Below are 12,619 nucleotides of genomic sequence, written 5' to 3' on the forward strand. Positions count from 1 at the left end.
CCCCCCCGCATTCTTTTTTTCCTATTCCAAAAACCATTTTTAATGACACCGTGTTGTTGATGATCAAATCATGACTTAAATCCTTGGCTTGAAGAAGTGGTTGAAGTATTCAATACAATCTTTTATTCACTGAGATAATCTTTTCAAATACGTACATTTCATGTAACCAGTGGAGTGGACAAACAAACAAAAAAGAAGCGCAACGTAAAGCAAATTCCTTTCCTATAAAAAGTACACAATATCAGTGTAAGAGTCAAGACTTCTTCATTTTTATGTTTTGAAAATTCAAGCTCCACATCATCCAAGCAATGTGATTGCAAATGGGTTGCTAAGTGTAAGACTTCATCATACGCCACTTTTCAAAATGGCGTACGGCAGTCTTACACTAAGTAATCAAAATGGAGCCAACCTTTCTTACCCCCAGCATCCCCAGCACCAGAGAGTCCGTTTCGTGCACTGGCACCATCACCGGCATTGCTACCACTTCTGGTCGGAGGCCGCTCCATCAGGTTGTTTCTTCTCCGAGGCGAATCTGAAAGCAGAGAAAGGGCAGGCATGGTAAGGAATTGTACGAGTTTAACTCTCACAAGTCGAAAGCAAAGTTTAGTTTGAATGTATAACCATTATGATTTCCAGCATGAAAAAATGTAGGTTTTGAGCTACAAGCATGCGGTGCCCATCAAAATGCTCTGAAAAGATTAAAAATTTAAAACATTAGGGTACAGTTTCAGTAAAAGCAAGCAGATCTTTCTATTAACAGAGGGAAACAGGAAAAAAACCAATAGTGCAGCATCTAGTCAATAGATGTGCTGGTGTCTAAGAGTTTAAGCTCATTTTAATAGAATAAAATTGCCTTTGACAATGGTCATTGAATTCAACATTTGGAAAGGCAGTGAGAAGAGGCTGCAACTATAATCCTGACTACACAAAAAAAAGAAAGATTATCTTCATTTGTTCTGAGCACAGACTAAAAGAACAACATAGAGAAAATTCACTTCAGTCTTTTACATAACGGGAATTGAACAATCAAAGGCATGAATTAACGCAGCATTAGATCACATCAAAGTTGAGTTACAGTAAACCAAGCCATGAAAAGATTTTGTAAATAAATTATGTGGGTTTGTTGGGTTGATTAAAAAATGTTTTAAAAATTTTTCTTTGGGAGGGGGGGGGGGGGGGGTGTTCCTTTGAAAAACAGTAGAAAAATAAAGCATGCTACAAAACAGTGATCAGGAGAAGAAGCGAATACAAAACAAGTTTACTGAATCACCCATCTAAATTTGTGCTAACATCTCTCTTCACACCACTCAGACTGTGATATAATGTGGCACTGGAACAGTATCTTGCAAAGCCACCAACCTCAGGAAATTCCACTTTTGATTGGGGTTTCCACTTTCTGCACAATGAGGATTATTAACGAGTAAAACTTTCAATATAAAGCTGGGGGGGGGGGGGGGGGGGGTTGTTGTTGTTGTTAAGAGTTTTACAGTGCTTGCAACTGGATACGGTCATATGAGCGTGCAAAAAGAAAGTTTGTCTCCTTTGAACCAACATGTGTTGAAATAAAATGTAGGCGAGGCAAACATAACTAATTACTTCCTCACCACTGAACCTAACGGTGAACCCACACCAAAAAACAGGAAGTGTATCAAATAAGTACACCAATACACTCTGTCATTGATAAACGACAGGGCAACCTACAGTAATTAGGTTCTGCGCTCAAAATTGACACCACATTCAAACTACATACCCTGTCTTGAATCTGATTTCAGAGCATTTTCTGCAGGCTTTGACTGTGCCAGAGGAGCAGCTGCTGGCCTCTTGGTGGAAGATCTAGGACGATCCCTTTCAGAAATGTCATCGTCTCCATCACTTGACAGAACTCCAGCAAGTGGGTCGTCAGGGTCAAAATCTGTTATAAAAGGACAATGTTAAGTACATACATTTTTCTCTACCCACATTATGCAGTATTGTTTGTTTTAGTAGAGGTTTTAAAGCAGTTGCAACTGCACAAGGTTATATGAGCGCCAAGGGGTGGATGTCAACAGAGAAGTTCTTACAGGGAATCAGGCTTACTCTGCTCACCTCTCTAACTTCAACAACACAAAGTCTGCTTCGACTTTCAAGGCACCACGCAAATAGTGGACAAAAGAAGTAGAGGAATATGACGATGGTAAGGATTAGGAAAGAAAAAGCAGCAGTTCCCTGTTGTAGTTGAGGCACAGTTATGAGCAAGCCATTGTTGGATCAGCCCATTTACAATTCTTCTGTGCATTAGAACAAGAAATGTCCCCCTTTAGGAATGGCCTAAAGACACTTCAGTCAGTGGCACCGCCCGGGGGGGGTAATTATGCAGTATAAATACACACAAAAAATTAAGCAAAAACAACAAAAGGTATGAATCCCAATTGACACACATCAAAATACTGCAATAAATATTCAAGACAAGGCAGAAAAGATTTTATTAATCTAATAGTCTTCTGTATGACAAAAATCTCAAACTTTGAAACTGATTTGGTTTGTGCACAATATCATTTTACGAAAATGGAGAAAGAGGAAAACAGTGGACATGAACAGTTTCTATGAACTAATTTCATCATACTACTAGTTTTTTCACTTTTATTTCAACTTTCAAAAGTAGTTATTATTCACTGATATAACCTTTAAAAAAGTGACAAAACCATTTATACCTTACCTCCAAAATCATATTTCTTTTTCACCTTTGGTGCTGTTTCAGGTCGCTGGCTTATTGGCTGGTTTGGTTTGAGGTTCTCACTTGCTGAACTCATATCTGAGATCAAACCAAAAATAGAACTGAGATATGACGGGTCTAAATCAGTCGCAGACAATCATTTTAATATGCCATGATACCAGAACTACATTCATCCACAACTAAAGCATTAACCATTCAGCTCTTTCTTTCTGCAATAATTTTCCTTGAAGTTATTCAACAGCAATAAAGAAAGACATGAAATAAACCAAACCATAAACTATGAATCTTTAACTTTTCAAAGTGCTTATAGTTGTAACAAATTGACCACAAAGAATGCTAAAAACCATAACGAAACTTTTGAATATACAAGTAAACAACCTGTCATTTTTCCTGGAGCTGTTCCTGGTTTAAATTCTGGGTGTGTCTGAGGTAGAGACATAGCGTTCGAGCTGACAGGGGACGGTGCAGGGGACGGAGGCTTCACTGGTTTCTTTTTAAGACTTCCTCTTGCACTTCCCGGAGGGCTGGTAGGTGTTTCACTCCGAGTGGGGGACTGACGAATAAAATGACAAGAAAATTCTGTTTAATACAGTGCTGCTTCGGATATTAAAGTGTTTCATTAGCCAACAATAAATTACACCAATTACATCTATTTTTGGACAACAGGACAGATAGACATAATATAAACTGCACCAACTCTGTCAATGCATACGAGATAAGGCATTTAACCCTAGAAGCGCTCAGCGTTTCACTGGAAGTAACCCGCCCAAAATGCCCCGCCACTACGGCCGATCAGTTGTAAACATGGGGGTCTGGCGGGGGGATATCAACTGAGATATCAGACATGTATAACTGCTGCTGGAAAATGACCTTTTATGGCTCAAAAGATGATAAAAGGCATATAAAACTATTTCTTTTCTCAAAGCTCGACCTGCAGGAAGAGATCTGTGGAGACAGCATGGTGTGAGAACATGCAGGAATCTCCATAGTGAGCCTTAGATATTGCTTTCTCCTACACCCTGGCGTCTGATACGTATGCTGCATCACAGAGACAGCAACATAGTTCTCATCTCTTTTAATAATTAATTTTTAATTTTTTTAAAGGTATTTTTACGCCCCCATGCACACAATTTAGATCATATAGGAGGAGGGCTTCCCATACTGCCTGTCAGGGCTTACCTGGATTGAGAGGAATACAACATCCCAGCAGAACGACAGATACTCTATAAAAATTTCTCCCCACTCGGGAATTGAACTTGGGTCTCCTACATGCGACAGTGAAGTGCCTATCTGCAACACCACAGATGCCAGTTTCTCATCCCTGTCCATTGCATACTTATACTTTCCTACATCTTTAACTCTTAGATCTGCCATGCCACGCTCATAATGTAAAACAATACAACTAAACCCCTCCTAAAGGAAGAAGAAAGTAACCTGTACCCTTGGAGACTTTCGTGAATTTTTTCTCGGGGTGGTCGGCAATCCTGAGCGGCTGTTGTTGTTTTTCTTTGTCAACGAGCCTCCAAACAAGTCCGCATCCATGTCATCCAGACCCTAGACAACACAAAGGAAGGAACACCAAATAAAAACTGAAAAAATGCGAGCAATAATAGTCTTAATATGACCCATGATAATGTTAAAAAAAAATGTTTTGACTGTATTTTTTTCTCTTAGAAATATTGGAATACATCCCCCTCCCCTTCCACACACACAAAAACCCAAAATAAAAGCACTGACTGAAACCAAAGTCTAGTGAATTGAAGACACACCTAAAAGCATGTAAGATATTCATATCATAATCCCTCTCCCCCTCCCAAAACCCTTCAAGCATGACAAAAAAAGACAAACGAACATAAACACTTGAAAATTATTCACCCATGGGAAAAAGAAGACAAAAAGAAGACAAAAGACAGACAAAAGGCATGAGTATGCATTAAGAAATCTGCATCAGACAATACAAGCCGTAACAAGGACTCTGAGAGCAGAAAGAGAGAAGGGTGAAATAAATAAGCCTGGCATTTTGGCCAAAACCCCACAAAGGATCACAAATTTATGCAGGGATGTACAGCAGACTCCATTTGACATGAAATTCCCATTAACACGAAAAGATTTCAAATCCCCAGTTCTCTTCCCTCCCCCTTTTATTCTACACATCGCAGCTTCCCTTTACACGAAATCTGCTAAACACAAAGAAATTCTCTGGACCCATGGAGTTCATATTACCAAGATTTTACTATTGATTCAAAGCTCATACACCTGAGGTGAATAGACCAACTTACTTACCCCTATAGAATGAGCAACCTGGTTCACATCAGCTTCTGAAATGTCGGAACCCCCATCACTGTCAGCCATTGCTGCCAATGAACTGTAAAAGTTCTCATCCTTGCCTCTGAGAGAGGATAAAAAAAGACAACTTAATTCACACATGCAGGAAAATCAATAATAATAATAACAATAACAATACTAATAATAATTTAATAATAATTCCATTCATGTACCGCATACCCGGGTATGAAAGAATTATGGGACAACATGGCTTGGGACAAATGAATGAGAACGGGGAGCGATTCGCAAATATATGTGCTTTCAACAGTTTTGTTATTGGAGGCTCTGTTTTTCCCCACAAGAGGATCCACAAGGCCACATGGGTTTCGCCAGATGGAGTGACGGAGAACCAGATAGATCATTTTTGTATCTCTCGTAAGTTCAGGCGTTCAATGGAAGATGTCAAAGTACAGAGAGGGGCAGATGTTGGATCGGATCATCATCTGCTGTTGGCAAAACTGAAGCTACGACTCAAAAAGCACGGAACCAGCACAGGAATCAAAAGAACCAAGTTCCAAGTAAGTCTCTTGGACGGACACAAGAAAGAAGAGTTTCAACTGCAGCTGAGGAACAGATTTCAACCTCTGGCTGATCTTGACGGGGAGGACACGGAGGTGGATACACACTGGACCAAGGTCAAAGAAGTCTTTACATCAACATGTCACGAAGTACTCGGTTGGAAGAAATGGGAGCACAAGGAATGGATTAGCCAACACTCATTGGATCTAATTAGGATAAGAAGACAACTGAAGGCAGAAGCGAATGCAAGTAGAACAAGAGGATCAAAATCAGATGTATTGGAGCAGTACAGGACAACAGCTAAAGATGTCAAGAAATCAATAAGAAAAGACAAGGAGGAATTCATAAACAGGCTAGCAGAGAAGGCAGAGGAAGCAGCGATAGGAGGGCACATGCGAATACTTTACCAGACCACAAGGACACTTGCTGGAAAATATGGGAAACCTGAAGTACCTGTAAAGGACCAAGACGGGAAAAGCGTTTTTGGAAAGGAAGCTCAGTCTAAGCGATGGGTAGAGCATTTCAACAGTCTCCTGAACAGACCACCACCGAGTAACCCACCAAACATACTGCCAGCAAGAAATGAGTTACCTATCTGCTGTGATGCTCCATCAAAACAAGAGATTCTGGATGCCATTAAGAAGCTGAACAAAGGTAAAACGGCCGGTCCTGACCAGATTCCACCTGAAGCCCTAAAAGCAGATGCCAATGTGACGGCAGACATCCTACTCTCACTGTTTACCAGGATCTGGAATGAGAGCAAGTTCCCAAAGGATTGGAAAGAAGGACACCTCGTGAAGCTTTCAAAAAAGGGGGATCTCAACAACTGCAGCAACTATAGAGGGATCACTCTTCTCTCAATACCAGGTAAGGTCTTCAACAGAATCGTTCTGGAAAGAATCAAAACAGGAACGGATCCAAGACTACGGGATGAACAGGCCGGTTTCCGGAAAAATCGCTCAACCACTGACCAGATTGCCACGCTGAGGATTATTGTGGAACAGTCCCTGGAGTGGAACTCCCAGCTGATTGTCAACTTCCTTGACTACGAGAAGGCCTTTGACAGTATAGACCGAGCGACACTATGGAAGATAATGAGACACCACGGAATCCCACAGAAGTTGGTGAACCTCATCAAAAGCATGTACGAAGGGACAAGTTGCAGGGTTGTACATGATGGCCAGCTCACGGACAGCTTTGACATCAAGACTGGAGTGAGACAGGGATGCTTACTATCACCGTTCCTCTTCATATTGGCAATCGACTGGCTGATGAAGGAAACCACCAGAGGACACAGAAATGGTATACAGTGGACACCATGGACACAGTTGGACGATCTGGATTTCGCAGACGACTTGGCGCTTCTGTCGCACACCCAGGAACAGATACAAGCAAAGACTTCAGTATTAAACAGCCTATCGGAGTCTGTTGGATTGAGGATCCACCCCGGAAAGTCAAAGGTACTAAGGACAGATGCACAACGAAAGGAGCAGGTCACAATAAAAGGAAAGGCCCTAGAAAACGTTGAATCCTTCTGTTATCTTGGGAGCATAATTGACAGAGAGGGAGGAACAGGTGCTGAAATAAAGTCCCGCATTGGAAAAGCACAGGCTGCTTTCATTTCTTTGGATAGGATTTGGAAGACCAGAGAGATCTCACTTCGAACAAAGCTGAGGATTTTCAATTCAAACGTGAAGTCGGTCCTGTTGTATGGATGTGAGGCATGGAACGCATTGCAGACTTGTATAAAGAGGATCCAGGTTTTCTTGAACAGGTGTCTAAGAAAGTTACTGAGGATCAGATGGACAGACAGGGTCACCAATGTGGAAGTGTTAAGGAAAACAAGACAGATCCCAGTCAGAGATGAGGTAGGAAGAAGGCGGTGGTGATGGATTGGACATACTCTCAGGAAGTCAGGCAACTGCATAATAAAGAAAGTTTTGAATTGGAACCCACAGGGCAAGAGATCAAGGGGAAGACCTCGTGGAACTTGGAGAAGAATCACAGAAATCGATGTACAGAAAAGTGGGAAGACATGGAATAACATCAAGAGGCTAGCCCAGGATAGAGAAAAGTGGGGGGTGTTTGTCCGTGGCCTATACCCTGGTGCAGGGTGAGAAAGGCAATGATGATGATGATGACCGCATACCCAAGCTCTAAAGCATGCTCTATGTGCTTTACAATTAAATTTGATTTTAACTGGCTTTCAAGCTAAAATAATGCATACATTATTTCATAAATGAAATAAATAAACGATAACATATCACACCATGTGACTTACTCTATAAACAATTTCCCAAACGCACTTTTGCTAGTCAGCGACGTGTTCCTACGATTTTCGTGTTTCCGCTTAATAAACATCGTTTTATATATCACTGCAGTACTCATTACAAATCATTATTTCCCCATGTCAGCTTTTAAGATCACATTAAAATGAAAGACTAGAACAAAGAGGAAAAAGCTAAAAACAGTTTGGAAGCACAAATTAACATTGCTCTTATGAAGTTTTCCAAATGCCTTTGTTGTCCCCAAACACAATCTCTACACCTCCAAAAGAACATTACCGAGAGGGTCAAGCTTCAATACATTAAATGTAATCTTCAAAAGAACAAACAAAAATGTTATCAATATGATAGCACCTTTGAAAAGTAAAAGAAATACTAATGTTGCAACAGCAGTCCAAAACAAACTGCAAACAGTCATATCAGGGCTCCCTTTCAGGCCAACTTAAGAGATTCCTTCACACTTTGTTTACTATCTTAAGGGGTATTTAAACCCTTGTTTTAGAAATATAAAGGGTAAAAGTCAATGTCTCATAATTCTATAGTAAGATTTTTTGCTTATAAACGTTTAACTCAAACGCACATTCACACAGACACACACAAAGTGTCACAGATTGACCATGACTATGCTTGAATGCTAACGATTTTTAATTAACTTAAGAAATGATAGAGTAATATTGACTAGAATTAGAGTTGTGTCCATTTGGAGGGAGGAAGAGTGGTGGTGGTTGAGCAGTTGGGCCTATCAAAAAAATAAAATGAAGTTGACAAACCAAAAGGGGTTAATTCCGATTGTAAAACACCAAGAAAAATAGACCTGCCACTCTATGAAATCTAAAAGTCAGGATCTCAGTGGGGGAAAAAAATTGGGACTTGGTGCAAAAAATCGGGATCAACGAAAAATCACTCAGGTCACTGCCAAGCCGACTTAAAAAATTTCCAGGGGCGTTGATTATTATATCCAGGTATATATTCCCTCTACGCGCGTGTGTGTGTGGTGTATTGTGTGTGTGCACGCATGTGTAATTGTGTGTGTGTGTGTGTGTGTGTGTGTGTGTGTGGGTGTAAGCCCGCACGTGCGCATGCCTGTGTGTGTTTTATTATTATTTCTTTTTTTAATCCTGAAGTATCACGTCAAGCTCTCCTAGTCCAAGTGTTTTACACGTCACCCCCCCCCCCCCTCGGATAAGTCTCGAAAGACGCTTCAACCGGTGCGCATGAACCTAAATTGACCCTGTCAATGGTCCCCGACACACGCGAAACTCACACGCCGAAGTCCTGTCACGTGTGGCGAACGTGCTATTGAAACAGTTTTACTGACGGGTCTTGATGACGGGCCCGACTAACCAGAACTCGGACAAAGCATTTTTTGGCGAAAGTAGATCTTGAGAATGTCTTAAGTCGGAATGCCAAATCAATACTACTTCCATTATAGTTGAAATAACACATCTGAGCAAAGATCCAACACAACTTTTGGTGAGTCAACTACTAAATTCGACATAGACATTTAGGAAAATAGTTATAGTGCTCTAAGTTCCTGCTGACAAAAGGTTAAACGAGTGCTTCCCACAACAGAAAATAAGGCAGAGTAAGATTTTAAAAAAATCCGGCACAACAGGCGGAACACCCCCCCCCCCCCCCCCACAAAAAAAAAATTAATAAATTGGGGTACACGCGATCAAAATCGGGTAAATAGGGATGCTTGAGATTTAGGGCAGGGATGAGCAGCAGGTTTGGAAAATAAACTGATTCATTATTCTTCAGAGTCATCCCAGGGTTCACATTGCAGTTTTTCCACACTTTCGGTGGCCAACAATTCATGTTTACTAGTGTGTTAAAGAAGGATGGGGGCAATCTCACAGCAGGGGTAAACTCAAGGCACGACATCAGCAAATGTGAGCCACCAGAATGTGGGCGAGGCTTCTGTGCTGAAGCCAGCCGATGTTGCTGGAAACTGCGCGCAGCTGATAAGTAAGTCGACTAGTCAACTTTTTCTGACACAGAAGGTGACTGTCGTGCAAGTGTGTGGGTGTGTGGTCAAATCATTGACTCGGCTTCGGGATAGAGAAGGGGGAAAATGATGCTTGGCAGATGCACACCAAATACGTGTTAAAGCGTATGCAAACCCCCGAAATCCGAAATGAAATTATAAAAGGGTAAAGCTCACGCACCATCAAAACTTTAAGGGGGTAATCTGCAGGTTTAATGCGTAATATACGCACATTTGTGCGTAATGGGGAGCCCTGCATATGATGCAGCACAATCAAGGTTGTATTTTTAAATACATCTAGTTTTTCATTACCCTGGTTTGCCTCCTTTTCCAGAGCCACTCCTCTGCCTAGTGGGTGTCTGATGAAAAGCAGAAAAAGCAAAAAATAAACACACATACAAAAAAAAAAATGCTTTCATAGCTTGTTAAAAAAAGGATATAAAATACAGTGGAATCCTGTTATAACGAGAGGGAGGGGACCGGTGCGAAATGTCTGTTATACCAGGATTCTCATTATAAGGAATCCAGTAATAAATTCAATGGAAATAATGAAGTACGCCTAATCTATCAGTTTGGTCTTCTGTTTATTTCTTTTTGTTATCTCCCCTGATGATGACGTTGTTCAACATGACCTCTAGGTCTTACTTGATCAAAAATAAAATCAGGTTTCTTTCTCAAGATCTAGCGATGTTGACAGTACGGCGTTGGCGATCAGAAAGAATGGGCTCTGGGCTAACTCGCCTGCTGTGTTGTCCCCCCCCCCCCCAACACACCCCGTGGTGTGTTTCGTCTGCTTGCGCACATTACTACACATTCACTCCATCCATCACAGCATTGTCACCTCTCCATCCCCGCATCGGAGAAGTGAGGGCATGGGTAGGCCTTGATAGTCTAGATTAGGCTGGCCTATCACTATCACTCGATGCATTCTGCTTGTCTGCGCTTACCACACCCTCCCTACTCATTCGCTCCTGCCTTCATTGTTGGCAAACGTGGGCTCTCCTATTCTTTGTTTTGCTCAAGGAGTTGATGTAAGGTCCTAGGTTTCGCTAGATCACCAACAAGTTACTCAACTGGCGAGGTTTATATGTATAACTGGCCTGGGCGCAGTGCACAGCAGCAGCAATATTCCGCTATAACCGACTCCCCTGGTTGTCCAATTGCGCTATAGCATGAGTATTTTATTTACAAAGATAAAGAAGGGAAAAAAACGGGGTTTTAAAACAGTGTCTTTATAACAAACTTCTCGCTGTTTCAGGACTCGTTATAAGTGGACTCCACTGTAGTAAGACAGGCCTTTTCAGGCTATGAGCAGTGAAACTATAATGAAGCAACCACCAGAATTAGTGACTATTTCATATTGGGTTTATCTAAACGTCTTATGTTATTTCTTTTATCTCAGTCTCAGTTCTACAAACCTGCCAACAAAAAGACATACAAACAAATGAAAATGTCTGGTTACAAAACACTCTGCTATTCTATAGTGTTCTAATCACATTTACTAAAATTAGTATAAAAGTAATCTTTAAACTTGCAACTAAAAGACATCCTTAGCAAATTTAAGCTTCACTTGTGATCAGGAAATAATAATTTAAAATAAATGGTGAAAATATTTACTAAACAAAGACAGTGAGAAAACAGGCATATGATATGCATTTATGAGTTCAGTTTCCAGTACTAAGAAACATGAATGACGATGCACAATATACTAAAAGACAAACAGAAATAAATGCTCACAGTTGGTGTGCTTCTCTTTTTTGATGGCGTATCTGGAAACAAGAGAAATGAAGAAAACTTAGGCTACTACGTTTTAAAACTAATCCCTTGTATACATATGACAACTTCCCATTTCCCACCTCAAGGGGTTTTTTACAGTCATAAAGACACATATCTAAGACAGACACTTTTTTCTTGACAATGGCAGGCAATCTTTGATGATTTCGCCTGTTCTAAAATAAACATTCAATTTCCTGTTAACTCTTTTTATCCGGGCTACGAGTAAACTCGGAACAGTGATATGGTCATATCAAAGATGCTTGTTCCGCTTGTAATTACCAAAATACACAAATATGACCATGCTAGCTCTCTCTGAATATTTAAATTTTCCAATGATTGTTTTTGATGGATGTAGAAGCTTGAAAGATGTCTCGAAAACACACGTTCACGACCGACAAAGTACTTTTTGAAGTGGCGTGGGTTGTGAGGGGGAATAAGACTAATTTGATGAAAGTGACTCTGAATCAAGTGCCGTAAATTCTGTTGTGGATGATAACTAACAGGACTTAGACTCGTCTTATAGTGATTCAGATCATGGTGAAGGGGTCAGCACTGGAATTCGTGCTGTATCGATGGGTAGGGCTAGATCTATAAAATCCAATGGGACGTCGTGTGCGCTGCAATCAGGGTCAAGTTGGAGAGTGGAATACACCTCAAAATCTACATTATACAATTGGTGTTATTCCTAACCACATACATTTACAAAATCTACATTCAATTTCTAACATAACTGCCAAATTTCCTTAAACTCTAGAGTAAACATAAGAAAAAGAACACTTTGAAATATACACCATGAATTCCAACTCGTAAGCGCGTAAGCCCCAGGACGGGGACAGAGTCCGTGGGGGTACGGCCAGGATAAAAAGAGTTAAGCTACATCAACTCCTTATCTCCTGCAAGCCACTGCAAGCCAGAACCCAGTGCTCGTGATTGGTTGTCAGCAGCTGGAGCTGATTTTGTTGTGATGTTGACAACAATATTATTCATTACATTAATTTTCAGCAATTGCCCCAA

The 12,619-nt window shown here is 40.8% G+C and overlaps 1 protein-coding gene across 1 annotated transcript in view; it reads right to left on the reverse strand.

The window, feature by feature from the left end:
- LOC101850369 (fas-binding factor 1) overlaps nt 1-12,619 on the reverse strand; it is a 45,085-nt gene that overhangs the window by 26,047 nt on the left and 6,419 nt on the right. The window contains exons 4-11 of the mRNA XM_005109938.3: nt 11,567-11,598; nt 10,142-10,188; nt 4,997-5,102; nt 4,154-4,267; nt 3,092-3,266; nt 2,696-2,791; nt 1,751-1,912; nt 419-532 (exon numbers count right to left, since the gene is read on the reverse strand). Of these exons, the coding sequence (XP_005109995.2) occupies nt 419-532; nt 1,751-1,912; nt 2,696-2,791; nt 3,092-3,266; nt 4,154-4,267; nt 4,997-5,102; nt 10,142-10,188; nt 11,567-11,598 (846 nt within the window). The remainder of the gene's footprint in view (nt 1-418; nt 533-1,750; nt 1,913-2,695; nt 2,792-3,091; nt 3,267-4,153; nt 4,268-4,996; nt 5,103-10,141; nt 10,189-11,566; nt 11,599-12,619) is intronic.

This window comes from Aplysia californica, unplaced genomic scaffold, assembly GCF_000002075.1.
Source record: "Aplysia californica isolate F4 #8 unplaced genomic scaffold, AplCal3.0 scaffold00833, whole genome shotgun sequence".
NCBI classification, from domain to species: domain Eukaryota; kingdom Metazoa; phylum Mollusca; class Gastropoda; order Aplysiida; family Aplysiidae; genus Aplysia; species Aplysia californica.